Below are 22,437 nucleotides of genomic sequence, written 5' to 3' on the forward strand. Positions count from 1 at the left end.
TTTTTTTGAAAAAAAAAATTGATTTTTTGTCTAAAATGTGATGAACGAATGTATCGATTATCGAAACATTTGTTGAATGTTTTTGTTTTGTCTTTATTTTCCTGTACCTCCGAATGATGATTTCGAAATTTCCACTCAGCTATAATTATAAAAATCGAAAGTTTTATTGAAAAGCTTTTCATTCATTTCTAAATCTTCTATTTTACAACAACAAGTTGACTTGAAATATTCAAACTAATTTCTCATTTCTAAAAGTTTAACTCAATTCATTCGTCAAAGATTATCTCTGAAAACTGAACAAAAAACAATGGCAACTATTCGTGATTATCAAGCTGGTGAAATAGTATCCGTGAGTTTACCATTTGTCCATGTTCTCAAAAAAGAATTTAAAGGTAAAAATTGTGATTACTGTTTCGTTGAATGGTAAGTTTTGTTTGTAGTTTTCATTTCGAAACAAAATATTCTTTAAATAATTTGTTCTTTAAAGTAAAAGTAATGAATTTGGAAAATGTGGCAATTGCAAAAAAATGTATTATTGTGGTAAAGATTGTCAGAAAAAAGATTGGAATCAACATAAATTGGAATGTAAAATTTATAAAGAAAATTACGATCAACTTCATACGTTTAGACTAACAGATGATTTATTTTTTCGAATTATGTTACGATTGAATCTGTACTTGAAACGCAATCCAAAACGTTGGTACGAACAACATAAATTTTTATACGATAATCCATCCATATACCTTGCTGATATAAAAAATCTGAACCTTCTATCAATTTATCCAGACAATTTAATTCATTTTCGTTCATTTGGCTATAAATACACTTGGCTGAATTTGGAATGGGATGAGAAAATAATGAATTTATGTTATAATATATATTGGGAATATGGATTGAAAATTTTTGATTATAAAATGCAAGAATTAGGCTTAGGCCTTTATATTGCCGAATCACAATTGACACATTCATGTTTTCCATGTGTTACAACAATGTACAATGGCATTCAACTTGTAATGCGTGCAACAAGATCGATCAGAACTTTTGGAAAAATTAACGTCAATTATACTAGATTTTCATTGGATACAAGATCGCTTGAATCGAGGACAGAATTGAAAATCCATTATAATTATTCATGTATATGTGAAGAATGTGATTTTGTATATGGTATTGATTCAATGAAAAAAATACCATCATTTGGCTTAGATTTGGTTTCAGCATTCAAATCAAACGATTTTGAAAAATTGTATGAAATTTACGAAAAAATGATATCAATTTTGAATGAAATCTATGTTGATTATTATTTGGGTTCACTTTTACCCAAAATTATTATGTTGGAAATTTATGCAAACATTCATAATGATGTTAAAGATTTATCCGTTGTCGAACTGGCCAAACAACTTGAAATCGAACTTCCAGTTGGTTATAATGAAATATTTGAAAATATCTATTTCAATCGTGATGAAAAACCACATGTTTCCGTTATGAAAGCATTGGCAAATGTTGAATTCAATGTTAAAAATTGAAAAAATATTTAATCCATTTCATTTTTACAAATCATATTTTGTTTATCCATTAAAAAAATAAAAACAGTGTTTCTTTTTTTGAAAAAAAATTGATTTTTTTATTTACAATCAAATCAGATGAACGAAACTTTATAGTATTTTAAATTTTAAGTATGTTTTGTAAAAAAAAATTGTTCGTAAATTGTTTGTAAAAAGTGTAATATTCCACAAATTTCTGGAATGTTTTAACAAGTGTCTTGATAAAACGATGCTTCTTTTCGAAGCACATTGTGTCCAAATTCCCATAATAATCGATCATATCTGAATAATGAGAAATAAAATTTTGATTTTGGCGAAGCCATTTTTTCTATCATCCATTTTAAAAAGATAATATCAGTAATGATAAATTTTCTGATTTATCGTGAAATTCGATGAATTCCTTGAAGCGTCGTATAAATTTGATGAGAAAATAATTTCCGGGAATGGATTCCCGGAAAAATTTCGATGAGTCGTGAAAAAAACTCAAATTTCTGCATGAATACAATCCAGACAATTTTTATAAAAAATGGAGAGGTAAATTTAATTCCAAATGTAATTTTGTATTTTTTTGATTGCGAAATTTACACATTCAATCGTGAATTTCCACATTCTATTTCGTTATTTGTTTATTCTATTGTAAGTTTTCTTTGCAGTATCTAAAATGAGAAAAAAAAGAGTAATTCAAATATTAATTACGACAAAAAAAAACAAAACAAATGATTACCTGCAAACGAAATTTGGTCCAAATGTTTGTTTGAATCCAAGTAATTCAGCCACGGATAGGTTGTCGCTAGTTGTGAAAATCAGTTTTGCTGGCATTTCCAGATTGAATTTGGCAATTAAAATTCCATATTTCTATCAACAAAGAAATTAATGAGTAAAATCGAAAATAAAACAAAGCAAATATGAAATGACTAACCTGCAAAGATGTTAATTTGATGATTTGATGAACGAAACTATCGATTATCGAAACTATCGATTTATCGAAACATTCGATTTCCGTGTTCGTTTTCGAAAGCATTTTTTTTTCTTATTTTTTGTTCGTTTTTTTTCCAACAAAAAATACGAAAACAACTTCGATTTTCAATGCTTTATTGGTTTCGGGCACATGGCAACGCAACAAGGGCAACACTCGAAATCAATAAAGCTTATCCCAGACGTTGTGACATCTCGAACCTGTCAACGATGGTTCAAGCGATTCAGAGAAGGTGATTTCAGTCTTGAAGATAAACCGAGATCTGGAAGACCTCAAGAGGTTAGTAATGACGAATTATTGAAAGTTGTGGAAGAAAATCCACGAGTAACTACTGAAGAATTGGCGATAATGTTTGATTGTTCGAATTCGACAATATTCGAACATCTTAAGTCGTTGGGCAAAAAATGCAAAGCTGGTCGGTGGGTCCCACACACTTTGACGGCAAACAATCGTGCACAGCGCGTTTATCAATCTGCACTTCTTTGTTGCTTAAAACAAAGAAGCAAACCGTATCTTGATCGTTTGGTAACTGGGGACGAAAAATGGGTGCTTTATGATAACGTTGAAAGCTACCGACACCGAACTTCATCAAAGAAAAGTATTGCTCACTGGAATATTCGAGGTGTGATACACCAATGAATATGCTTTGAGCATGCAGATCGAACGATAACCGAGAATGAAACGAAACTATCGATTATCGAACACGTTTTTTTTTCTATCTAACTTTTTTTGTAACTTTTTTTTTCTGTTCGAAATTCTATAAAACGAATGATAATAAAAAAAAATCGAACTTTTTTTTCAATTTTGATTACAACAATATATTAACTGTGTACAAAACGTTTTTCGAATTCATTGTTGCTTAAATCGAGCAACGAATCGTTTCGTTTATCGTTTAGTGGTTACCGTAGACGAGAACTTCACCAAAGAAAAGTATTGCTATCTGTTTTTTTTTCTTTTTCGGATGGGATATTGGAGTTCTGATTTACTATATGAACTTCTTGAACCTGGTCGAACTTAGTCTATTGTCGATTTTATTGGCCAAAGTGACGCAAAACAATGGATTTTTGCCGAGGTTTTCAACAAAAAAATATATTAAAAAAACATCAACTTCAAGAAAATTATGGCATCGATTTTTTTTTTGTTTGACCGAAAACCAAGTCATTTGTTTTGTTGCCTTATGTCGAAAAGCGAGAAATGCCGAATTTATTTCTGATTTTATATGCAGACGATTTCGGAATTGTCAATCCGATCGGATTTGCCAAAAGGAAGATATACGATTTTATGATCAAGAAAACAGAAATTACACATATTTGATGTTGGAAAAAGAAAGCGTGTTTGTTCCGGATAGAAAAAAACCCGGTGGAAGAAAACAAATCAACTATTTTTGTGAAACATGTAAAAATAAACCAGCAATGCATATTGCAACGTGTTTTAAAGTTTTTCACAATAAAAAAATGAATCAACAAAAGAAAAAAAATTCCTGTAATTTTGTGTTTTTCGATGTCAACCAATATTTAATCACATCCCTTTTTTTTGTATTTAATAAATTTCATTTTTGACAAAAGAAAAAATCATATTTTGGTTTATCCAATAAAGAAAATTTTAAAAAAAACTTGATTTTTATTTAAAATGTGATGAACGAAACTATCGATTATCGAAACATTTGTTGAATGTTTTTGTTTTGGCTCTTTCTTTTCCTGTTCATTCGAATGATGATTTCGAAATTTCCATTAATGTATGATAGAAAAATCGAAAGTTTGATTAAAAAGCTTTTCATTCATTTCTAAATCTTCTATTCTACAACAACAAGTTGACTCGAAATATTGAAACGAAATTCTCATTTCAAAAAGTTTGATTCGATTCATTCGTAAAAAAATTATCACCAAAAATCGAACAAAAACAATGAAAAGTCATCGTGATTATCAAGCTGGTGAAATTATATCCATCAGTTTACCATTTATACATGTTCTCAATAAAGAATTTAAAGGTAAAAATTGTGATTACTGTTTCGTTGAATGGTAAGTTTTGATTGTTTTTATTTCGAAACAAAATATTCTTTAATGTTTTCTTAATCAAAAGTAATGAATTAGGAAAATGTAGTCGATGTAAGAAAATGTTTTATTGTGGAAAAGATTGTCAACAAAAAGATTGGATTCAACATAAATTCGAATGTAAAATTTATAAAAATAATCTTGATCAACTAAAAGTGGCTGAATATAAAGATGATCTATTTGTTCGATTTGTATTGCGAACGTATCTGTACTTAATAAACAGCCCCGAAAGTTTTTACGAAAAGCGTCAATTATTAAACGATGAAAATTCAGCAATATGTCTTGCCAATATTGATGTTGAGAAACTTGTAGAGCTTGAACAACCTCGACTGATTCGTTTAAAACAATTATTCAAAGAATTGAATTTGCTGAAAATAGAATGGAATGCCCTAAAAATGGTTATATATCATGGTTTATGCTACGACTATGGTTTGGATATTTTCAATAATAAATTACAACATTTAGGTATAGGCTTTTATTTAGCCGAATCACAATTGAAACATTCCAGTTCATCAAATGTTACTACATTGTTCAATGGTACTCAACTTGTAATGCGTGCAACAAGATCGATCAAATCCGGCGAACATATTATCATCGATTATAATAAATGTTGAATTTAATGTTAAAAATTGAAATAGTTAATTTCATCATATTTCTGTAATTAATGTATTACATTATGTTTTGTTTATCAATAAAGAAAATAAATAAAAAAAAATTTGATTTTATTTATTTAAAATATGATGAACGAAACTATCGATTATCGAAACATTTGTTGAATGTTTTTGTTTTTGTCTCGCTTTTCCTGTACCTACGAATGATGATTTCGAAATTTCCACCATAAAAATTGAATTTTTTTTTCATTTCTCATTTCTAAATCTAGCGAGTTTACTTGAAATATTGAAAGAAAACAGCAAAAGTAATCTCATTTCTAAAAGTTTGTCTCAATTTGTTCGTAAAAAATTATCACCGAAAACCGAACGAAAACAAAAAACAAAAACAATGACAAGTCATCGTGATTATCAAGCTGGTGAAATAATATCCATCAGTTTACCATTTATACATGTTGTTACCGATAATTTAAAGGGAAAAATTTGTGATTATTGTTTCGTTGAATGGTAAGTTTTCATTTCGAAATCCAAAAATTTGATGAATAATAATTTTTTTTTTCATTTGAATATTTTCAAAAGCAAAAATAATGAATTAGGAAAATGTAGTCGATGTAAGAAAATGTTTTATTGTGGAAAAGAATGTCAACAAAAAGATTGGATTCGTCATAAATTTGAATGTAAATTTTTTCGAAAAAAATATGAGCCATTAACACATGCTTATTTGCAAATAGAATGGATTGATGAATTTTTTCGTTTGGTATTACGATTATATCTGTATATTACAGAAAATCCCGAATCTATTTACGAACAATATAAACTTCTTAACGATGAAAATTCAAGCATATGTTTAAATGATATTCGAAATTGGAATTGTCCAGTGATTTATCCAAAACGAATAAGGGATGTTGAAAAATTTTCAAATCTATTAAAAATTTTTCAAATTGAACATAATATTGATATATTATATAAATGTTTTGCTATTGGTGCAGAAAATTTTTTCAAAATTTATGATTATCGAATGAAAGAAATTGGTTCAGGTTTATATTTGGCCGAATCAAAATTTCAACATTGTTGTCAACCAAATACAAAATTATTATACAATGGTATACAACTTGTAATGCGTTCAATTAAATCGATTCGAAATGGTGAACAAATTTTCATCAATAATATTAGATATTGTGATATAAATGGACAAATTTTTTGGAGCCCAACGGACAAACATTATTATTTTACATATAAATGTGAATTATGTATGAATTTAGAACGTTTTAATCAAATTGATTCGGAACAATCATTTAAAAATTTACGATTAGAAATTGTTAAAAAATTTATGTCCAGAAATTTCAACGAATCATATAGACTTTTGAAAAAATTTGTAAAAAAATTGGATAAAATCTGTTATGAATGTAATTTGGATTTAATTTTACAGAAAATTTTTCAATTACAACTTTATGTAATGATCCATCAAGATGATGATGATAATGTTAAAGAATTATCTTTAGCCGAATTAGCCAAACGATTGGGAATCAAATTCCCTAATGTTTACGATAAAATATTTGAAAATGTTTATTTTAATCAAGGTGAAACACCAATGATTTTTATTTTGAAAGCATTGGCTAATATTGAATTTAATGTTTAAAAAAAAACATTGAAATATTTAATCTATCACATCCCTTTTTTTCTATTTAATCCATTTCATTTTTGAATAAAAATCATGTTTTGTTAATCCATAAAGAAATTGAAAAAAATAACTTTTGAAAAAATTTTGATTTTTTGAGTGAAAAAATATGATGAACGAAACTATCGATTATTTTGAAAAATGAATACATTGTTTTTCCTGTGTGTGTGACTCAACTTTTTCGAAAAATCATTTCTATTTTGTTGAATTTTTGAAGTTTCATTTAAAAAATTAAATTTTATAATTTACAAAAATTGCTCAAACAACAACAACAACAACAAACGAAAACAAAAACAAAAAATGATCATAAGTAATCGTGATTATAAAGCTGGTAATATTATCAGTTGTAATCTACCATTTGTACATGTATTGAATGAAAATTCAAAAGAAGATTATTGTGATTATTGTTGTGTTAAATTGTAAGTATTTTACTGGAAAAATTGACTGAATCACTAAGATAATTGATTGATTTTTTTGGCTAAACAGAATCAAAAACAGCAAACAACAAAAATGTGATCAATGTAAACAAATGTTCTATTGTCAAATCGAATGTAAACAAAAAGATTCGATTAAACATGAATTGGAATGTCAAATATATCGAAAATATTTTCATATTATTCAATCGGAATTGTGTCGATTTTTACTACGTTTATATTTATATGCTAAGCATTTTCCGGATTCATTATCGAATGAACAATATAAATTTGGTCATCATAATAATAATAATAATACAAATAATAATAATCGTTGTTTTAATGATCTAATTACACATCGTCAAGAAATTGAAAATGATCAAAATCCAATGGAAATTTTTCAAACAATTTGTTCAAAATTCGAATCAATCCAAATTGAATTTGATCGGGAAAATTTATTGGAATTTTTCTGTAAAATTCGTATCAATTGTTTTCCGATATTTGATTGTCCTGTAAACAAAATTGGTTCCGGTATTTATTTGGCTGAATCCAAATTGAATCATTCATGTCTGCCGAATGCTATTATTATATATGATGGTTATCGAATTGTAATCGAAGCACTTGAATCAATCAAAACGGGTGATGAAATTTCAATCAGTTATTTGGATTTAAAATATCCAAAAAATATTCGTCAAAAAGAACTTTTTTGTTATTATTATTTTGTTTGTAAATGTCAACGTTGTGAAAAAAGTGATTCAATTAATTGTGATAAACTTTATCGTTTATTACAAAAATTTAAACAATTATTTGATACGAATGATTGGATCAAATCATATGAATTAGGTTTGAAAATATTTTATATGTTAAAACGTATTTATCGTAGTGATCTACATCCCGAATTGATAATGTTTACAACAATGATGTTAAAAATTCGTGTAGAATTATTATCATCAAAAACAAATGATGAACATATTAATCAAATTCTGGAACGAAATATTGAAACCAATCAATTAATGTATTCGATTGCAGCTTATTTTCATCATCATTCATCGGATTTAATGAAACGGCATTTAAAACCAATTCGTAGTGATATATTTTATTTTGCAACATCATATTGATCATCAACATCAACATTCAACATTCATTCAACAACAATGTTTTTTGGCTGAACAAATATTTTTCTCTACGAAAAGATATCATCATCATCATTTCATCCTTAGAAGCTATTTTTGGTATCATACTTTTATCAGATGAATGAATGAAAAGAAAAGAATAAGGTCATTCCATTGGATCAACAAATCTTTTCATGGTTTTTCTTTTCTTTCATACACATTTCCATTATCTATTCTCTCTTTCTTTCGTTTCTTTCACCTAATTTTCTCAACATAAAAGATTATTATTGTCCATAATAATAATGATAATAAAGATGTCGATGAACAGCCGATATATTTTTTTTTGAAAAGAAAGAAAGATTATCATCATCATTATCATGGGGAAAAACATAGTCCCAGTCAGTCAGTCAGTCAGTCAAAAATAGGAAATTTCTGAAAGAGAAAAAAATAACTTTCCAAAGAAAAAAACGCAATGACAAGACAAGTAAATCAGGTTTCATTTTGGGGTTTTTTTTTTGATTTTCTTGTTCGGTTTGCTCTCAAAGTTGTTGAATGGATGGATGGATAGATCGAATAGTTTCTTTCCAAACGCAATCATCAACAACTAAACTGGGGAAATTTTACCAAAATCAATTAAAACGGGAAAAATTCGCCTCGAAGACAAAGTTTTCGTGTTCTGTGTTTTTGAATGAAAAAAAAGTTTTTAATTTAATTTAATCTTTGGCCAAAAAATAACAGATATAACATCGACAAAAAAAAGTGAGGTAAGTGTTGATTCAATCGTTTTGTTGTTGTTGTAGACTAGTTATCATCATCATCATCATTATCACCAAAAATTTCTTCATCATCATTCATCATTAGACGCCATTTTAATTGATTCGAATCATTCATTGCTAAATTGAAATCAAATTTTAAATTCAATCCCATTACCGGTGATGATTGTTGTTGTTGTTGTTGCTGAGAATCGATTGTTTCGATTCGACCATCACTATTATCATGATTAGTATTGTCGAACATTAATTGTTTCGGTATTGTTTGTTGTTGTTGTTGTTGATAATAATCATTTTCAATTTGTTCAATATTTACATTTAAACCTTGTGCACGTGCTTCACGTATTCTATGTTCAATATGTTTATCTTTTAATGCTGTTCGTAATTCATTAAACATATTATTTTCCATTATTTTCATTTCATTATCCATTTGATCATATTGATCATCATCTTGATCATAATCATTGAAAACATTCGATCTTTGAGAATTATCAACATTATCAATAAATGCTTCAAATACTTCATCTTTTGGTGGTTCAGATTCCTGGATTAAATTGATTTTTCGACCAGATCGATTATTATCGTCGATATTCGAATCGATATTACTTATAGCAATCGGTTCGGAATTGATTCGTTGATTATCATTACGTTGTAATGATCGTCGTATCGTTTGAATCATATCCTGTGCTGTTGTTAACTGTTCAGCCATCAATTCTAGTTTACAATCGAAATTTTCTTTCATAATTTTGAGATCAGATGTTTCGGTGGTAGCGGTGTTGTTGTTGTTAAATTGATCAACAATCATTTCACAATCATCAATACTATTGATCGAACGATATAAACATTTACGAATATTTCGAAAATTTTGCCATAAAATTTTCAATTCATTTTTCATTTTATAACCGCTTTTATCATTACCATTATCATCATCACGAATAGTGGATGGTAGATAAAATGATTTATGAAATGAAATAATTTTCAATAATTCTTGTTGTCGACCAATTGAATTTTCCATCATTTTCCGTATGATTTCATTGAATTTTTCGATAAAATTTTGATTGGAAAATTTTTCCATAAAATTTTCATCATTCAGATGATAATTTCGAACATAAACCAATAATATTCGTTTGAAAAATTCCGATATCTGCAACCGAATTAATTGTCGTAATGATTTTAATGTTCGAATATTATCCATATCACAATTATTATAGGATTCATATAAATTTTCAGGAATCGTTGATAAAAGATTATCATCAATATCAGCTTTTAATGGTAATAATTCTTTTAATGTTAATGTTTGTTGACGAAAATCTTGTGCACAACGGATACCAATATCCCGGAAATTTATTGCCAATCTTGTTAAGCAATTATTTTCAACATTATTATTATTATTCCAATTATCTTCAATCAATTCTTTTAATTTTGTCAACGATTGACGTTCATTATTGATTTGTTCAGCTAATTTGATTAATAATAATTCATTGCAACCGATTTGATTTCTAAAATTTCGAAAACAAAAGAAAAGAAAAAAACTGTAAGTGTTTATCAAAATCATCAGAAATGAACATTACCTTTTTAACCATAATATCACGAAGGAAATCAGACAAGCAAATAAAATGATCAATAAATCCATCCATTGGGTTATTGAATCAGAAAGAATTAGTGTAGCTAATACGATCACAGCAGATAGTGAATATATAATACTTTGTGGAAAAATTGATTTAGTTTTAGTCGAGGGAAATCTTTGTTTTCATTTACTTGACTTACTTGCAATTATTAATGACAAAATTGAGTAATTTTTTCGATAAAGAATCAACGTCGAATTCTGATGATTCGATTGAATCCAATTCAAATTGTGATTCATAAGCACTCAATAATAATGCAAAATCTTCTTTGATTAATAATTTTTTCAGATTTTTATCATTACGAATATGATTGAATAATCGTATTCCATTCGTTTTATGGTTATTAGACATTTTTATCATCGAAAAATCAAAGAATTTCTTGCAACGGAATAATCGAAATAAACAATTGAAAACACGTGACAAATTCGTTTTCTATTCGAACGAGTATGATTCATTCATAAAGTATTGTAACCTTGATCGATTCAACAGGTAACATCAAAAATTTTATCGCTGAATTTGGTGATGAAAAAAATGTTGACATTTCAATATTTTTCCAATTTTGATTGATTGATTTGACCATGAAAATTTGCTGTTGTTGTTGTTGACATTATTTTAACGCCATCATCGTTATTTCACCACCGTTTTGTTTACTCATCTTTTTTTTTGTTAGAAAATTTTTATCTGAAAAGTTTATTTATTTCACTTCATAGATCATTTCATCATCTGCGTTTCACCGAAAAACCGCAAAAAAATGTCTGCGAAAATTTCCTTATTATCATTACTGTTAATGATCAGCGTTTGGCATTCGGTTTACAGTAATCATCCAAATATCGTTATATCACCAATGTTAGATTCATCAATGAATCTAACTAAAATGCTTGGTGGTGATGATATTAATCGTTGTTTTCATCAAACGACAAATCAAACCAACAATGATTCCCTAACAAATATTGATAATGTTAGTCGTATTATGTTGGATGGTGCAAAATTTTTTGCTATTCGTTTATTTAAAACATTGAATCTATTCGAACCAAAACAAACATCAAATGGTTTAATATTTTCACCGGCATCAATTTGGTCAACAATGATTATCGCTTATCTTGGTTCGGAAGGTGAAACTGAACAAGAATTAAGTAATCGTTTGAAATTGAATCAACTTTCGAAATCAAGTGTAGCCATTGCATATCGTAGTATAAAATGGTGGAAACAAATGAAAACGATGCAAGCGAATAGCAATAAAACTAATGGATCGGATTCAACATTAGTATCAAGTGCAAATAAACTTTATATTGATAATCAAATCCAATTGAATAATTGTTTTGAACAAATTTTTCATGATGAAATTGAATTGAAACCATTTTCCACACGACCCGAACAATGTGTTCAAGAAATTAATGGCTGGGTTAATGATCAAACTAAAGGTAAGTGTCGATATAGTCGAAACCAAAGATTCGAACGATTTTAACGAATTTTTACTCATTCTCATAGGCAAAATAAATGATCTTATAGTACCGGGTACAATAACACCAATGACCAAAATAATGATGGTAAATGCAATTTATTTTAAATCATTTTGGGCACAACAATTTGATTCTTCGCGTACCGAAAGGCAACTATTTCATGTTTCAAATCAAGAACATTTAGAATGTAATATGATGCGTTTGGATTCAGCTAGTGTTATGTTTGGTCTTTCGGATCAATTGGCTGTAACAGCTATTGAACTGCCATATTCAAATCCAGATTATTCAATGGTCATACTGTTGCCGGATCCATCTCGATCACTTGATTCATTGATTCGTGATTTATCATTATCAAAACTTCAACAATTATTTGATCAAATGTATGATGATGAAGTTATGGTTATGATACCGAAATTTCAAGCTGAACAAGAATTTGAATTAGCCGGTGCATTGTTTTCGATGGGCATTAAAAAATTATTCGATCCACGTTATGCTAATCTTGCATTAATATTTGCCAATAATAATAATGGTAATTCAAATCAATCATCATCAACATTATCACCGAATAAAATTGCCCTAGATTCAGTAGTGCATAAATCATTTATTGCTGTTAATGAAGAAGGTACTGAAGCAGCTGCAGCAACAGCAATGATTTTTGCCCGTAGTGGTCGGCCAGCATTTCCTACGGAATTTATTGCCAATCGTCCATTCTTGTATATGATACGTGATATATCAACAAATATGATTTTATTTCTTGGTACTGTTCGACGACCATCGTCGCCTCCGCCATCATCTTCGTAATCCTCATCAATGAAATATGAATTTATCCACTATGTAAATATTGATCCAAATCACAAACACACTCACTCACTCGAATGCTTTACCCCCTTTTTTTTGAATAAAAAAAATCAAAACATTTTTTTCTGCATAATATTTTATCACAGTTTTTTTTTGTGTTTTTTTTTCTTATAAAATATTTAAAAACTAAAAGGAATTTTGAATGTGAAAAAAAAGAAAGCCAAGTTAGTAAATCAAGAGGAGGGAAAAAGGGAGAGTAAAAAGTGTTGATGCTTTTTATGGTTTGTTTGTTTTGTTTAGTGGTGTATGTCGTTGATTTCATAAGATGATCAAGTGTAATATAGCCAGGTAAGCCGATATTGGTAAGGTTGATCGATTGATTAATATCATCTATGTATGTGTAGATTGTTTGAATGTTTGTGTGTATAGATTAAGAATGAATGTTGAAAAAAAATTAACTAATTTTTTTGAAAAAGAAAAAAAAGCCCCAAAATCCAGGAAATGTTTGTGTATGTGAGAAAAGGCCGATTTGATTTGAAGAGAGCGAGATAAAATTGTTGTTGTTGTTTAATATCCATTCGAATAAGATTTTTTGTTGTCGACAACAATAATCATGATGACCACACTACCGGAATTTCAATTTTGTTTTGATTTAAACGGATTGATAAGCTAAACGACGACTACGACGTCTACCAATAAAATAAGCAATCATAACAATAATAACCAATGCAGTTAATGCAGCACCAACAGCAATCGGTACAACATCATTGATTTCATTTTGGCAATTATGTTCTGTTTTCGGGTAAAAAAGATCGAAAAGTCAAAAAAATAATCAAAATTTCAATCAAAGCCAAACTTACCTTCACTAAATTGACCATTCTGTGTAAATGGCATGAATGCTTGCATTGAAATATTTGAAAATAAAAATTCTGATTCCAATTTTTTATCATTAACATTTGATATTGATTTGATTGTAATATTATTGGCACAAACATATGAATGTGATTTATCAACATTAAAATTTGGATTCGGTTGTGTTATATTTATAATAACATTTTCATTCATATTCGATAGTTTAATATCAGCATAAATTGATGACAGATATACTGATGCTGCATTACGTTCAAATGTCATATTAACTAATGAATTATTTTGATTAAATTCAAACCAAAATGATTCAATATTTTCATATTGACAATGATCAGAATAAACACGAGATTCTTTTGGTAACCAAATATCTTCCATTTGTGTTTGATTTTTTTCGTCCAAATATGCTAAACGCATTAATAATGAAAAATGATAACGTAAACAAATATGTGTTTGATTTTTATTATCGGTAATATTTCCATCAACTATTGGTGTTACAATAACGACTGGTGTTGGTTTCGGTGTTGTTGTTGTCGGTTTTTGAGTTGTTGTTGTTGGTTTTTGAGTTGTAGTCGTAGTTGTTGTTGTTGTCGTTGTCTTATTATCTGGATGTCCAGATAGTTGACATTGACATAATGATACTTTTTTTCGTTCAATCGAAAGGAAAGGAAAGAGAGAAAATCCATTAATTTAATGATGATAGCCAAAGAAAACTTACCTATAATGGCAATAACAACGTAAATAATGATTAAATTCTTCATTTTAATGCTTTTTGAGTTTCAAATAGGCTGAGGTAACACCAAATGAGAAGAAGAATAACAGAGAGAAATGATATTGAAAATTTTACGATTTTTAATGTTCGATTTGTTCGATTCGAATGTTGAAGAAGATAAGCGCAATACAAAAAAATTTTATGGAAAATTTTTTTCGTTCAACTTTTGCTCGAAATGATAACGTTGATTTTTGATAATAAGAGGTATTAATAATGTGTTTTGATTATCTTTCAATTGATTTTGGGGTGAAGAAAATGTAGAAATCTGCAATTGGAAAACAAAAAAAAATTACTTCGTTTTTTTTAAAAAAAAGAAAAAAAACTTAAGGTTCATAAAACAAAGATTTTTTTTTATAGATTAGTCATCATTATCTTCATTATCATCAAATTGGACAAAGTTTAAATTGAAAAGTTTTTTTTTTTGGTTAAACAAGTCGTGTGCTTTTGGTTTTGTTTGTTGATGCAAAGTCAAAGGTGAATCGAATGTTCGAATGAAAAAAAACCCAATTGACATTCGACATTGACATCCATCCATCATGTCATGTCAGATGATGAAACTTACTGATGATGATGTTCTTCTCCAAAAAACTTTCAAAACTTTAATTAGATTCACAATTTGATTGTCAATCAATCAATCGAATCGATCGATAGATCAATAGTGTGTTTGTTTGTTTGATTTTTGATTTACAAAAATTTTCCAAAAAAAAAACTTACCGATTTTAAAACAAAACGCTTTTTGCTGTTTGCTGTTGTCGTCGTCGTCGTTAACGATGATGATCAAAATCGAATGAATATATTTTCTGATATGCGAACAAACGAAAACAACAAAAAAAAAAATGCGCCTCACTCTTATTAAACACACAAAAAACGACGATGATGAAGAGAGAGAGAGATTGGGGGGGAGAGATAGCCGAAAAAAAGAAGAAACGCAATTTGAAGCGAAAGACATTAGCGCCACCTTTACTTTTTGTTGTGAGCAGGCGCAGATTTTTTTTATTGCGAATCATCAATCGAACGCGCGATATTTTAATCGATTTGATTTTTCGATTTGTTTTTTTTTGATTTTTGATTTTTGTTTGTTTCCTGAAGAATTTCCTGGTGGTAAAACTCCCACTATCATCATCAATCGAAAATGTATTTTATGTCATAAATCATTGTTTTTGTTTTTGTTTTTTTTTTTCGTTTTGTTTTGTTTTTGATCAGATTTTTGACAAAAAAAAAAAATCGATCGATCGATCGATTGACAAACATTTGATTGATTGATTGATTGATTAACAACAGACATTTTCTGTTTTGGGTATGGTTTTTGATTTTCTGATCTTTCGTTTCTGGTTTTTTCTGATCTTTAAAATGTAAAATTTGAATTTTTTTCTTCGAAAACAAATCAGCCGGGGATCAAATTTTGGTTTCATGGCCACATCTTATGATCCATGTGATGATGATGATGACAAATTCATTCCCAAAAACAACGATATTTTTATCTTATTTTGGGTTATTTTTGGCAACCAAATCAAAAATCTGATGATGATGATGAAAAAAAATGGAATCGTCATTTTGATTAATTAATTTTTCATTGTTTTTCTTTCGATGAAATTTGAGAAAAAAACGCCCCTCATTTGATTGATGAAATTTTATCATTATCGTCGACACCATCATCGACGACGACGATAATGGCTGGATGATGAATTGGCGAAAATCAAAAATCAAAACAGAAAAAAATCGAATCCATTCGAATACATTGTATATGAATGTCTCGTCATTTTTTTTTGTTGGAAAACAAAAAAAGAACGTTTTTGTCATTTGATGCTCAGGTGTTTTGTTTTTTTGAAATTTGAAATTTTGAAAATTGAAAAATTTGAGTTTTTTATCAAATCATCGTCATTCTGAAAAGCGAAAAACATGTCCATCTGCCCTCGTGAACGTCTGTTGACAATTGTCAACGATATTGAATTGATTTCCAAGTAAGTTTTGGTTTGTTTTCTTGACGAGGCACATTTTAAATCACTTTTTTTTTCAATAAAAAAATAGAGAAATGTTCGAGCATTTTCTTCTACCAAAATCAGCTCGATCAAATCTAATTGATCGTGTACAATTATCTGAATTATTAGTACGAAAAGATCAAGAATTACGACAGGCAATGAAAGCAGCTGAAGAACAAGAATTAATACAATCAAAAATTGATCAATTACGACGTGAAGTACAGGATCATGATGATGAACTGCAAAAACTACAACAAAGTTTTAAAGAAGCTGAATCAATTCTATCGACAGCCATTTATCAAGCGAAACAAAAATTATCATTAATAAAAAAAGCTGATTCACATCCAATATCGATTGATGAATTGATAAAATATGCACATAAAATTAGTGCCGATCATTCAGTTGCATCACCATATAATTGGGAAATTGGTGATCCACGTAGGCCATATCCAACTGATTTAGAAATGAAATCCGGCTTATTGGTTAATTCAAATGATGCTAATCTATCAAGCCTGTTACAACAACAACAGCAGCAACAACAACAATATCATCATCATCATCAAAATCAATTACAACAAGAATCATCGATACCTTTACGTCCATCATCGGCATCAAGTTCACCATATTCATGGGCTAATCAGCAGCAACAACAACAACAACAATTCACACCGGATACAAAACCAAATATTAATTCCGGTGGATATGGTGATTATAATGATGTTAAACAACAACAACAACGAGATAATGATGAAGTTGAAGTTATGTCCACTGATTCATCATCAACATCATCAAGTGATAGTCAATAAGATCGATAAGATGTCAAAAATTCATTCATTTGCATAATTTTAAATCATTCCGATTATTTTTTTTCCTTGTAAATAAAATTTTTTTTTTCAAAATTTTCGATCACTTATTTTATGAACGGTTCATTCGAATGTTCATCGTGTTCGATTCGAATGTTTTTTTTTTTTCGTTCGTTTTTTGATTTGAATCATTTGGTTCGACGATCGAAATGTATCGTCAAATTTTTTTCCAATCAATCAATCGATCGACACGACAAGGATATTATTTATCGAAAATAATATGTCGAAATTTTGGTGATAATCAAATGATGGTCGAACAGAAATCATCTACAAAACAATTACAGATGAAAATTGAAAATCGATTAAAAAATCGTATTGTTGAAATAGATCTTGGCCGTGGACCAGTACGTTCAAATGATTTGATCGATCAGATTGATGTTCTTGAAGAATCCATTGTAAAAGCAACGAATATTGATCAAATTCGTGAATTAATTCGTTATAATTATCGTCAATTTGATACTAATCATGTTGTTCAATTATTCGAATCAATTGATAATATTGTCAGATATTCTACCGATTCAAATTCCACTAGATATGATTTACTTGGTTCAAAAGAATTTGAAATTCTTGCCAATCGTACAATGAAAATTATTCGTAATTTTGAAGCATCAGATTCATTAAATACAATGATTATATTGAATAATTTGGGCATATCGAATGATACCGTATTACAACAGGCAATGATGCAAATGATTCGTTCATGGATTAATGATTATTCTATTGATGATCTTTATCATTTGGTTCGATTTATGAAAAAACAGCAACTTGATAATCAAAATGATAATTGTCGACATAGTTTACTGCAAGCCATACAACTTGCACTGCCATATGCATTAAAACATCGAATACAATATAAAGAATTGGATTTTTTTCATGCAAGAACATTAATGAAAACAGTGGAAATGATTGCATATTTTGGTATTGATATTTTTGGCGATTTGAATTTAGTGGAAAAATGTCTACATTATCTACATCAACAACTAAATCATTTAGGTCCACAAGAATGGCTGAATATTCTGGCATTTATTTATGAAATGAATATTCGAATTGATGAACCATCATCAATGATTGCTCAAACTATACGTTTAATAATTCGTGATTGTATCGATAACATACGTAATACTGATAGTGCAATACTTGAAGATTTACAACCACGTTTTTTCGTTAATGTCATGATGAAAATTGATCGTTATGCTTCGATTTATTATAATCGATATCTATTCGATTTAATTGCTGAACATGCATCGAATCATCCGGAAAAATTTGGCCTAATAAATCTATATCTTATTACACGTAAACTTGGTCAATTTCGTTATATAAATCATCGAATGTTGAAATTTTTTGCCGAACAAATTGATAATGAAAATCCAGATCTGATGGGTAAAGATTCATCACCAATTTCATTAGTGAATTTATTTCATTTATTTTCAAAATCATCAAATTATCATGAAGAAATTCACGAAAATTTTACTAAACTAGCCGAAAAAATTATTCAATCCGAACGATTTATTATGGAAACAACAAAATTTAAAATGAATTATTTTTATTTTCTTCAAAGTTGTTTGTTGTTGAATGCCAGAATATCGGAAAATATTTTAATCGAATGGTTTGGTAGTGAATATTTTAATAAAGCATTGGATATTTTACAAAGTCAATCAAAAAGGTATGTGGTTTTTTTTATCGTTTTTGGTTGTAAAATCTTTACGTTTTAAAAAAAACTTTTTCATTTCAATTACGAATATAGGATAATATTTCTGAAAACAATGGCCATCATTTATGAAGGTTTATTTGTACAGAAATTAATTGAATTAAATGAAAAAAATGCTGATTATATACGACGAAAATTACAACCATTTTTAAATGAATATATTGAACTAATTCGAAATGGTTTGGAATATCAACCACGATCGTTTGAAAAAGAACAGATTCGATTAATTTTGTCGAAACAATTCGAACAGCAACAACAAATACCGGTTGATCAAATAATTCAAATAAATCAGCTAACTCCGACAGGATCGATAATTGATGTGGAAATTTGTTTGGAAAAACAAAAAATTGCAATAATTTTATTGAATCGTCGAAATTATTGCCGTCATCCATCGATTATTGATGGTGAAACAAAATTTCGTATCGAATCATTACAACAACAAAATTATCAATCAATAATAATCGATATGGAAATGTTTCAACGTTTAACCGAATATGAACGTGAATTATTTTTACAAAAAGAAATTAAAAATTTTTTATAAAATTTAAAAAGAAAAAAACACTATTTTAACCTATTGTTGTTATTTACACCTAACATGGTCATTTTCGAATACCAAAAACAATACACGTGCTGTGTGTTTGTTGGTTGGACATTTGATTTTATTTTCGTGAAAATTTTTCTTCAAATTAAACGATAATGGCTGACGGTAATGATAATAATATGGATGATCCGAAATTGAATCTACATTCTGAAGATGAAGCAGAAGATGATGATGACAATGAGGAAGAAGAAGAAGAAGAAACAATCGAATCATTTGAATCAATGAATTTGGATCAAAGATTATTACATGCAATTGCTAAACAAGGTTGGCGTAAACCAACATTAATACAAGCAAAAGCAATACCATTAGCATTAGAAGGTTATGATATATTGGCAAGAGCACGTACAGGTACGGGTAAAACTGGTGCATTTACCATACCGATTTTACAGAAAATTTTAATGGCAAAAAAATTCGCTACATCAACCACGACGACCACAACAACTGCATCAAAAATTCGAGCATTAATTTTAGCACCATCCAAAGAACTTTGTAATCAAATTTTACAAAATTTCTCGAAACTTATTGAATTCTGTCGCCGAGATATTAATATTATGGATATTTCACATGGAAATTTGGATGATAAACGTAATTTTCTAATCACTGAACAACCTGATATACTGATATCGACACCGAAAAAAATTATCGAATATTTTCAGGCAAAAATATTGAAAAATTTACCAAAACAATTGGATTTTTTAGTTATTGATGAATCAGATCTGATGTTTTCATTTGGTTATCGTGAAGATTTATTAAAAATCTTCGAACATTTATCATCATCCAAATCATCGAATGTACAACATTTTCTAATGTCAGCAACATTAAATACAGATGTTCGTGAATTGAAAAATTTATTACTAAATAATCCGGTAATATTAAAGTTGGAAGAACCAGATCTGCCGGAATCGGATAAACTTCAACAATATCATATTGAAGTATTTGATGATGAAGAAAAATTCGTACTAATCAATGCCCTGCTTAAACTTGGTTTGATTGTTGGTAAAACCATAATATTTGTCTCGAATATTGATCGTTGTTATCGTTTACGTTTATTTTTGGAACAATTTGGCATCCGATCATGTTTATTGAATTCCGAATTACCAATCAAATCAAGATGTTCAATAATTGAACAATTTAATAATGATTATTATGATATTATAATTGCAAGTGATGAAAAATGTTTATCAGATCCGAATCAACGTAAAACAACAACGAAGACAAAACGAAAGAAATTAGCTAAAACAACCATTGGTGAATCAAGCGTTGCACGTGGAATTGATTTTAAATTTGTATCGAATGTAATTAATTTTGATTTTCCCGAATCGATCGATTCGTATATACATCGTGTTGGACGTACTGCACGTGGTACGGATGATTCGAATGACAATGATTCTTGTGGAACAGTTTTATCATTTGTTGGACCTGATGAACATGAAAATTTTCAACGTGTTTGTCGAAAATTTCAACGACGACAATCATCGAATGAAACAACAAACGTATTTCGTCCATATCAATTTCGTATGAATGAATTGGAAGCATTTCGTTATCGTTCACGTGATGCATTACGTTCAATAACAACAATTGCAATCAGAGAAGCAAGATTACGTGAAATTCGTCGTGAAATGTTACAATCAAAACAATTACAAAATGAATTTTTTCAAAAACATCCAAAAGATTTAAAAATATTACGATTTGATCGTCCATTAGATGTTATAAAATCAGCACATGGTAATCGATCACATTTAAAAGATTTACCGGATTATATAATACCAAAAACATTACAAACATCGGTTCGTAGTAAACGTGAAAATCGAAGAATTGAACAACAAGCAATGTTAAATTATCAACCATCATTATCAGGACGGAAAAAGAAACGAAAATCAATGAATCAAATGAAGGCGAAATTAAAAAATCAACAAAATGATCCATTAAAAACATTTCGAATGAATGCTATACAACGATATAAGAATAAAAAACGACAAAAATCAAGAAAATGATGATCCTCGAAAATATTTTGTTTTATAATTTTTTGAATAAAAAATTTTTTCGAAAGAAATTTTTTTGAAAATTTTCAATTTTTTTTCCGTTCGAAAAATATTTCCGGAATAAAAGAATCGTTCGAAATGACTGGAAAAACGTTCGATTTTTTTGAAACGATCCGGTCGACTGGATTTGGATTCAAATTTCTTTTTGATCCAGAAAAAAAAAGATCCTATTCGACTCCATAACAACGATTAACAACAAGATATTTCACATTGTTTCATTTCATTTGATGATGATAATGACAATTTTACCATCCTGATGATGAACACGGGAACGGACAGCTTATAAGCTTATTGGCAACAATATTTTGATGGCCAACAAAAAATAATCATCAGTAGTAGTGGTTTGATGGATTATTATCATCATTCTGGGATTGTGTGTTCAAAGTTCTACATTCAAGTGAAAATGCTTTTTGATGTGATGGCTTTCCTATTTATTTTTGATTGAAATGTTTTTTTTTTGTGTGTTGCTGTTTTGAGCAAAAAGATAGCAGATGATAGCAGCAGCAGCAAATATCCTCACCAACAACGAATATAGAAGTTTTTTTTTTGTTGAAATGGATGTGTATCGATGAT

General features: G+C 28.7%; 11 protein-coding genes across 11 annotated transcripts; 9 read left to right on the forward strand and 2 right to left on the reverse strand.

Annotated features, from left to right (window-relative positions):
• Window positions 1-115: 115 nt before the first annotated feature.
• On the forward strand, window positions 116-1,550 carry LOC113794970 (N-lysine methyltransferase SMYD2-like). Its single transcript, XM_027345140.2, has 2 exons — window positions 116-423; window positions 488-1,550. Exons 1-2 carry the CDS (start codon window positions 308-310, stop codon window positions 1,521-1,523), a joined length of 1,152 nt encoding a protein of 383 aa, XP_027200941.2. The 5' UTR covers window positions 116-307; the 3' UTR covers window positions 1,524-1,550.
• Window positions 1,551-2,197: 647 nt separating this feature from the next.
• On the forward strand, window positions 2,198-3,336 carry LOC113795278 (histone-lysine N-methyltransferase SETMAR-like). The gene has a single exon (XM_027345473.2). It carries the CDS (start codon window positions 2,488-2,490, stop codon window positions 3,154-3,156), a length of 669 nt encoding a protein of 222 aa, XP_027201274.2. The 5' UTR covers window positions 2,198-2,487; the 3' UTR covers window positions 3,157-3,336.
• Window positions 3,337-4,279: 943 nt separating this feature from the next.
• LOC113794183 (N-lysine methyltransferase SMYD2-B-like) lies at window positions 4,280-5,212 on the forward strand. Its single transcript, XM_075819617.1, has 2 exons — window positions 4,280-4,535; window positions 4,597-5,212. Exons 1-2 carry the CDS (start codon window positions 4,420-4,422, stop codon window positions 5,180-5,182), a joined length of 702 nt encoding a protein of 233 aa, XP_075675732.1. The 5' UTR covers window positions 4,280-4,419; the 3' UTR covers window positions 5,183-5,212.
• Window positions 5,213-5,394: 182 nt separating this feature from the next.
• Window positions 5,395-6,838, forward strand: LOC113794184 (N-lysine methyltransferase SMYD2-like). Its single transcript, XM_075819616.1, has 2 exons — window positions 5,395-5,683; window positions 5,756-6,838. Exons 1-2 carry the CDS (start codon window positions 5,568-5,570, stop codon window positions 6,813-6,815), a joined length of 1,176 nt encoding a protein of 391 aa, XP_075675731.1. The 5' UTR covers window positions 5,395-5,567; the 3' UTR covers window positions 6,816-6,838.
• A 182-nt stretch (window positions 6,839-7,020) lies between these two features.
• On the forward strand, window positions 7,021-11,599 carry LOC113795638 (uncharacterized). Its single transcript, XM_027345843.2, has 3 exons — window positions 7,021-7,273; window positions 7,341-9,143; window positions 11,485-11,599. Exons 1-2 carry the CDS (start codon window positions 7,155-7,157, stop codon window positions 8,383-8,385), a joined length of 1,164 nt encoding a protein of 387 aa, XP_027201644.2. The 5' UTR covers window positions 7,021-7,154; the 3' UTR covers window positions 8,386-9,143; window positions 11,485-11,599.
• Window positions 9,085-11,216, reverse strand: LOC113795675 (uncharacterized). The gene is made up of 3 exons (XM_027345881.2): window positions 10,917-11,216; window positions 10,721-10,852; window positions 9,085-10,648 (listed from the first exon to the last, which is right to left on the reverse strand). The coding sequence occupies exons 1-3, from the start codon at window positions 11,132-11,134 to the stop codon at window positions 9,181-9,183; spliced, it is 1,818 nt and encodes a 605-aa protein (XP_027201682.2). The 5' UTR covers window positions 11,135-11,216; the 3' UTR covers window positions 9,085-9,180.
• On the forward strand, window positions 11,459-13,167 carry LOC113795676 (serpin B6-like). Its single transcript, XM_027345882.2, has 2 exons — window positions 11,459-12,195; window positions 12,263-13,167. Exons 1-2 carry the CDS (start codon window positions 11,526-11,528, stop codon window positions 13,033-13,035), a joined length of 1,443 nt encoding a protein of 480 aa, XP_027201683.2. The 5' UTR covers window positions 11,459-11,525; the 3' UTR covers window positions 13,036-13,167.
• A 505-nt stretch (window positions 13,168-13,672) lies between these two features.
• Window positions 13,673-15,547, reverse strand: LOC113795677 (lysosome-associated membrane glycoprotein 1-like). Its single transcript, XM_027345883.2, has 4 exons — window positions 15,386-15,547; window positions 14,618-14,936; window positions 13,893-14,540; window positions 13,673-13,824 (listed from the first exon to the last, which is right to left on the reverse strand). The coding sequence occupies exons 2-4, from the start codon at window positions 14,658-14,660 to the stop codon at window positions 13,685-13,687; spliced, it is 831 nt and encodes a 276-aa protein (XP_027201684.2). The 5' UTR covers window positions 14,661-14,936; window positions 15,386-15,547; the 3' UTR covers window positions 13,673-13,684.
• Window positions 15,548-15,873: 326 nt separating this feature from the next.
• MED4 (mediator complex subunit 4) lies at window positions 15,874-17,549 on the forward strand. Its single transcript, XM_027345840.2, has 3 exons — window positions 15,874-15,968; window positions 16,060-16,632; window positions 16,700-17,549. The coding sequence occupies exons 2-3, from the start codon at window positions 16,571-16,573 to the stop codon at window positions 17,454-17,456; spliced, it is 819 nt and encodes a 272-aa protein (XP_027201641.2). The 5' UTR covers window positions 15,874-15,968; window positions 16,060-16,570; the 3' UTR covers window positions 17,457-17,549.
• A 31-nt stretch (window positions 17,550-17,580) lies between these two features.
• On the forward strand, window positions 17,581-19,892 carry LOC113795683 (uncharacterized). Its single transcript, XM_075819611.1, has 2 exons — window positions 17,581-19,176; window positions 19,258-19,892. Exons 1-2 carry the CDS (start codon window positions 17,663-17,665, stop codon window positions 19,760-19,762), a joined length of 2,019 nt encoding a protein of 672 aa, XP_075675726.1. The 5' UTR covers window positions 17,581-17,662; the 3' UTR covers window positions 19,763-19,892.
• On the forward strand, window positions 19,805-21,875 carry Ddx56 (putative ATP-dependent RNA helicase DDX56). Its single transcript, XM_075819612.1, has one exon. The coding sequence runs from the start codon at window positions 19,918-19,920 to the stop codon at window positions 21,814-21,816; it is 1,899 nt and encodes a 632-aa protein (XP_075675727.1). The 5' UTR covers window positions 19,805-19,917; the 3' UTR covers window positions 21,817-21,875.
• The last annotated feature ends 562 nt before the right edge of the window (window positions 21,876-22,437 follow it).

This window comes from Dermatophagoides pteronyssinus, unplaced genomic scaffold (assembly GCF_027571235.1).
Source record: "Dermatophagoides pteronyssinus isolate colony J.1.1.1.1 unplaced genomic scaffold, Derpt_VIB-CSIC_2022.12 sq0004, whole genome shotgun sequence".
NCBI lineage: Eukaryota > Metazoa > Arthropoda > Arachnida > Sarcoptiformes > Pyroglyphidae > Dermatophagoides > Dermatophagoides pteronyssinus.

What these genes read in the sequence shown, in the direction of transcription:
- LOC113794970 (XM_027345140.2), top strand. Translation starts at nt 308, where the DNA reads ATGGCAACTATTCGTGATTATCAAGCTGGTGAAATAGTATCCGTGAGT. An exon ending in GATTACTGTTTCGTTGAATG is followed by an intron (nt 424 to 487) that starts GTAAGTTTTGTT and finishes TGTTCTTTAAAG; the next exon opens with TAAAAGTAATGAATTTGGAA.
- LOC113795278 (XM_027345473.2), top strand. Translation starts at nt 2,488, where the DNA reads ATGAACGAAACTATCGATTATCGAAACTATCGATTTATCGAAACATTC.
- LOC113794183 (XM_075819617.1), top strand. Translation starts at nt 4,420, where the DNA reads ATGAAAAGTCATCGTGATTATCAAGCTGGTGAAATTATATCCATCAGT. An exon ending in GATTACTGTTTCGTTGAATG is followed by an intron (nt 4,536 to 4,596) that starts GTAAGTTTTGAT and finishes CTTAATCAAAAG; the next exon opens with TAATGAATTAGGAAAATGTA.
- LOC113794184 (XM_075819616.1), top strand. Translation starts at nt 5,568, where the DNA reads ATGACAAGTCATCGTGATTATCAAGCTGGTGAAATAATATCCATCAGT. An exon ending in GATTATTGTTTCGTTGAATG is followed by an intron (nt 5,684 to 5,755) that starts GTAAGTTTTCAT and finishes TATTTTCAAAAG; the next exon opens with CAAAAATAATGAATTAGGAA.
- LOC113795638 (XM_027345843.2), top strand. Translation starts at nt 7,155, where the DNA reads ATGATCATAAGTAATCGTGATTATAAAGCTGGTAATATTATCAGTTGT. An exon ending in GATTATTGTTGTGTTAAATT is followed by an intron (nt 7,274 to 7,340) that starts GTAAGTATTTTA and finishes TTGGCTAAACAG; the next exon opens with AATCAAAAACAGCAAACAAC.
- LOC113795675 (XM_027345881.2), bottom strand. Translation starts at nt 11,134, where the DNA reads ATGATAAAAATGTCTAATAACCATAAAACGAATGGAATACGATTATTC. An exon ending in TTTGTCATTAATAATTGCAA is followed by an intron (nt 10,853 to 10,916) that starts GTAAGTCAAGTA and finishes TTTTCCACAAAG; the next exon opens with TATTATATATTCACTATCTG. An exon ending in GTGATATTATGGTTAAAAAG is followed by an intron (nt 10,649 to 10,720) that starts GTAATGTTCATT and finishes TCGAAATTTTAG; the next exon opens with AAATCAAATCGGTTGCAATG.
- LOC113795676 (XM_027345882.2), top strand. Translation starts at nt 11,526, where the DNA reads ATGTCTGCGAAAATTTCCTTATTATCATTACTGTTAATGATCAGCGTT. An exon ending in GGTTAATGATCAAACTAAAG is followed by an intron (nt 12,196 to 12,262) that starts GTAAGTGTCGAT and finishes TCATTCTCATAG; the next exon opens with GCAAAATAAATGATCTTATA.
- LOC113795677 (XM_027345883.2), bottom strand. Translation starts at nt 14,660, where the DNA reads ATGAAGAATTTAATCATTATTTACGTTGTTATTGCCATTATAG. An exon ending in CGTTGTTATTGCCATTATAG is followed by an intron (nt 14,541 to 14,617) that starts GTAAGTTTTCTT and finishes AACGAAAAAAAG; the next exon opens with TATCATTATGTCAATGTCAA. An exon ending in GAATGGTCAATTTAGTGAAG is followed by an intron (nt 13,825 to 13,892) that starts GTAAGTTTGGCT and finishes ACCCGAAAACAG; the next exon opens with AACATAATTGCCAAAATGAA.
- MED4 (XM_027345840.2), top strand. Translation starts at nt 16,571, where the DNA reads ATGTCCATCTGCCCTCGTGAACGTCTGTTGACAATTGTCAACGATATT. An exon ending in GATATTGAATTGATTTCCAA is followed by an intron (nt 16,633 to 16,699) that starts GTAAGTTTTGGT and finishes ATAAAAAAATAG; the next exon opens with AGAAATGTTCGAGCATTTTC.
- LOC113795683 (XM_075819611.1), top strand. Translation starts at nt 17,663, where the DNA reads ATGTATCGTCAAATTTTTTTCCAATCAATCAATCGATCGACACGACAA. An exon ending in TTACAAAGTCAATCAAAAAG is followed by an intron (nt 19,177 to 19,257) that starts GTATGTGGTTTT and finishes TTACGAATATAG; the next exon opens with GATAATATTTCTGAAAACAA.
- Ddx56 (XM_075819612.1), top strand. Translation starts at nt 19,918, where the DNA reads ATGGCTGACGGTAATGATAATAATATGGATGATCCGAAATTGAATCTA.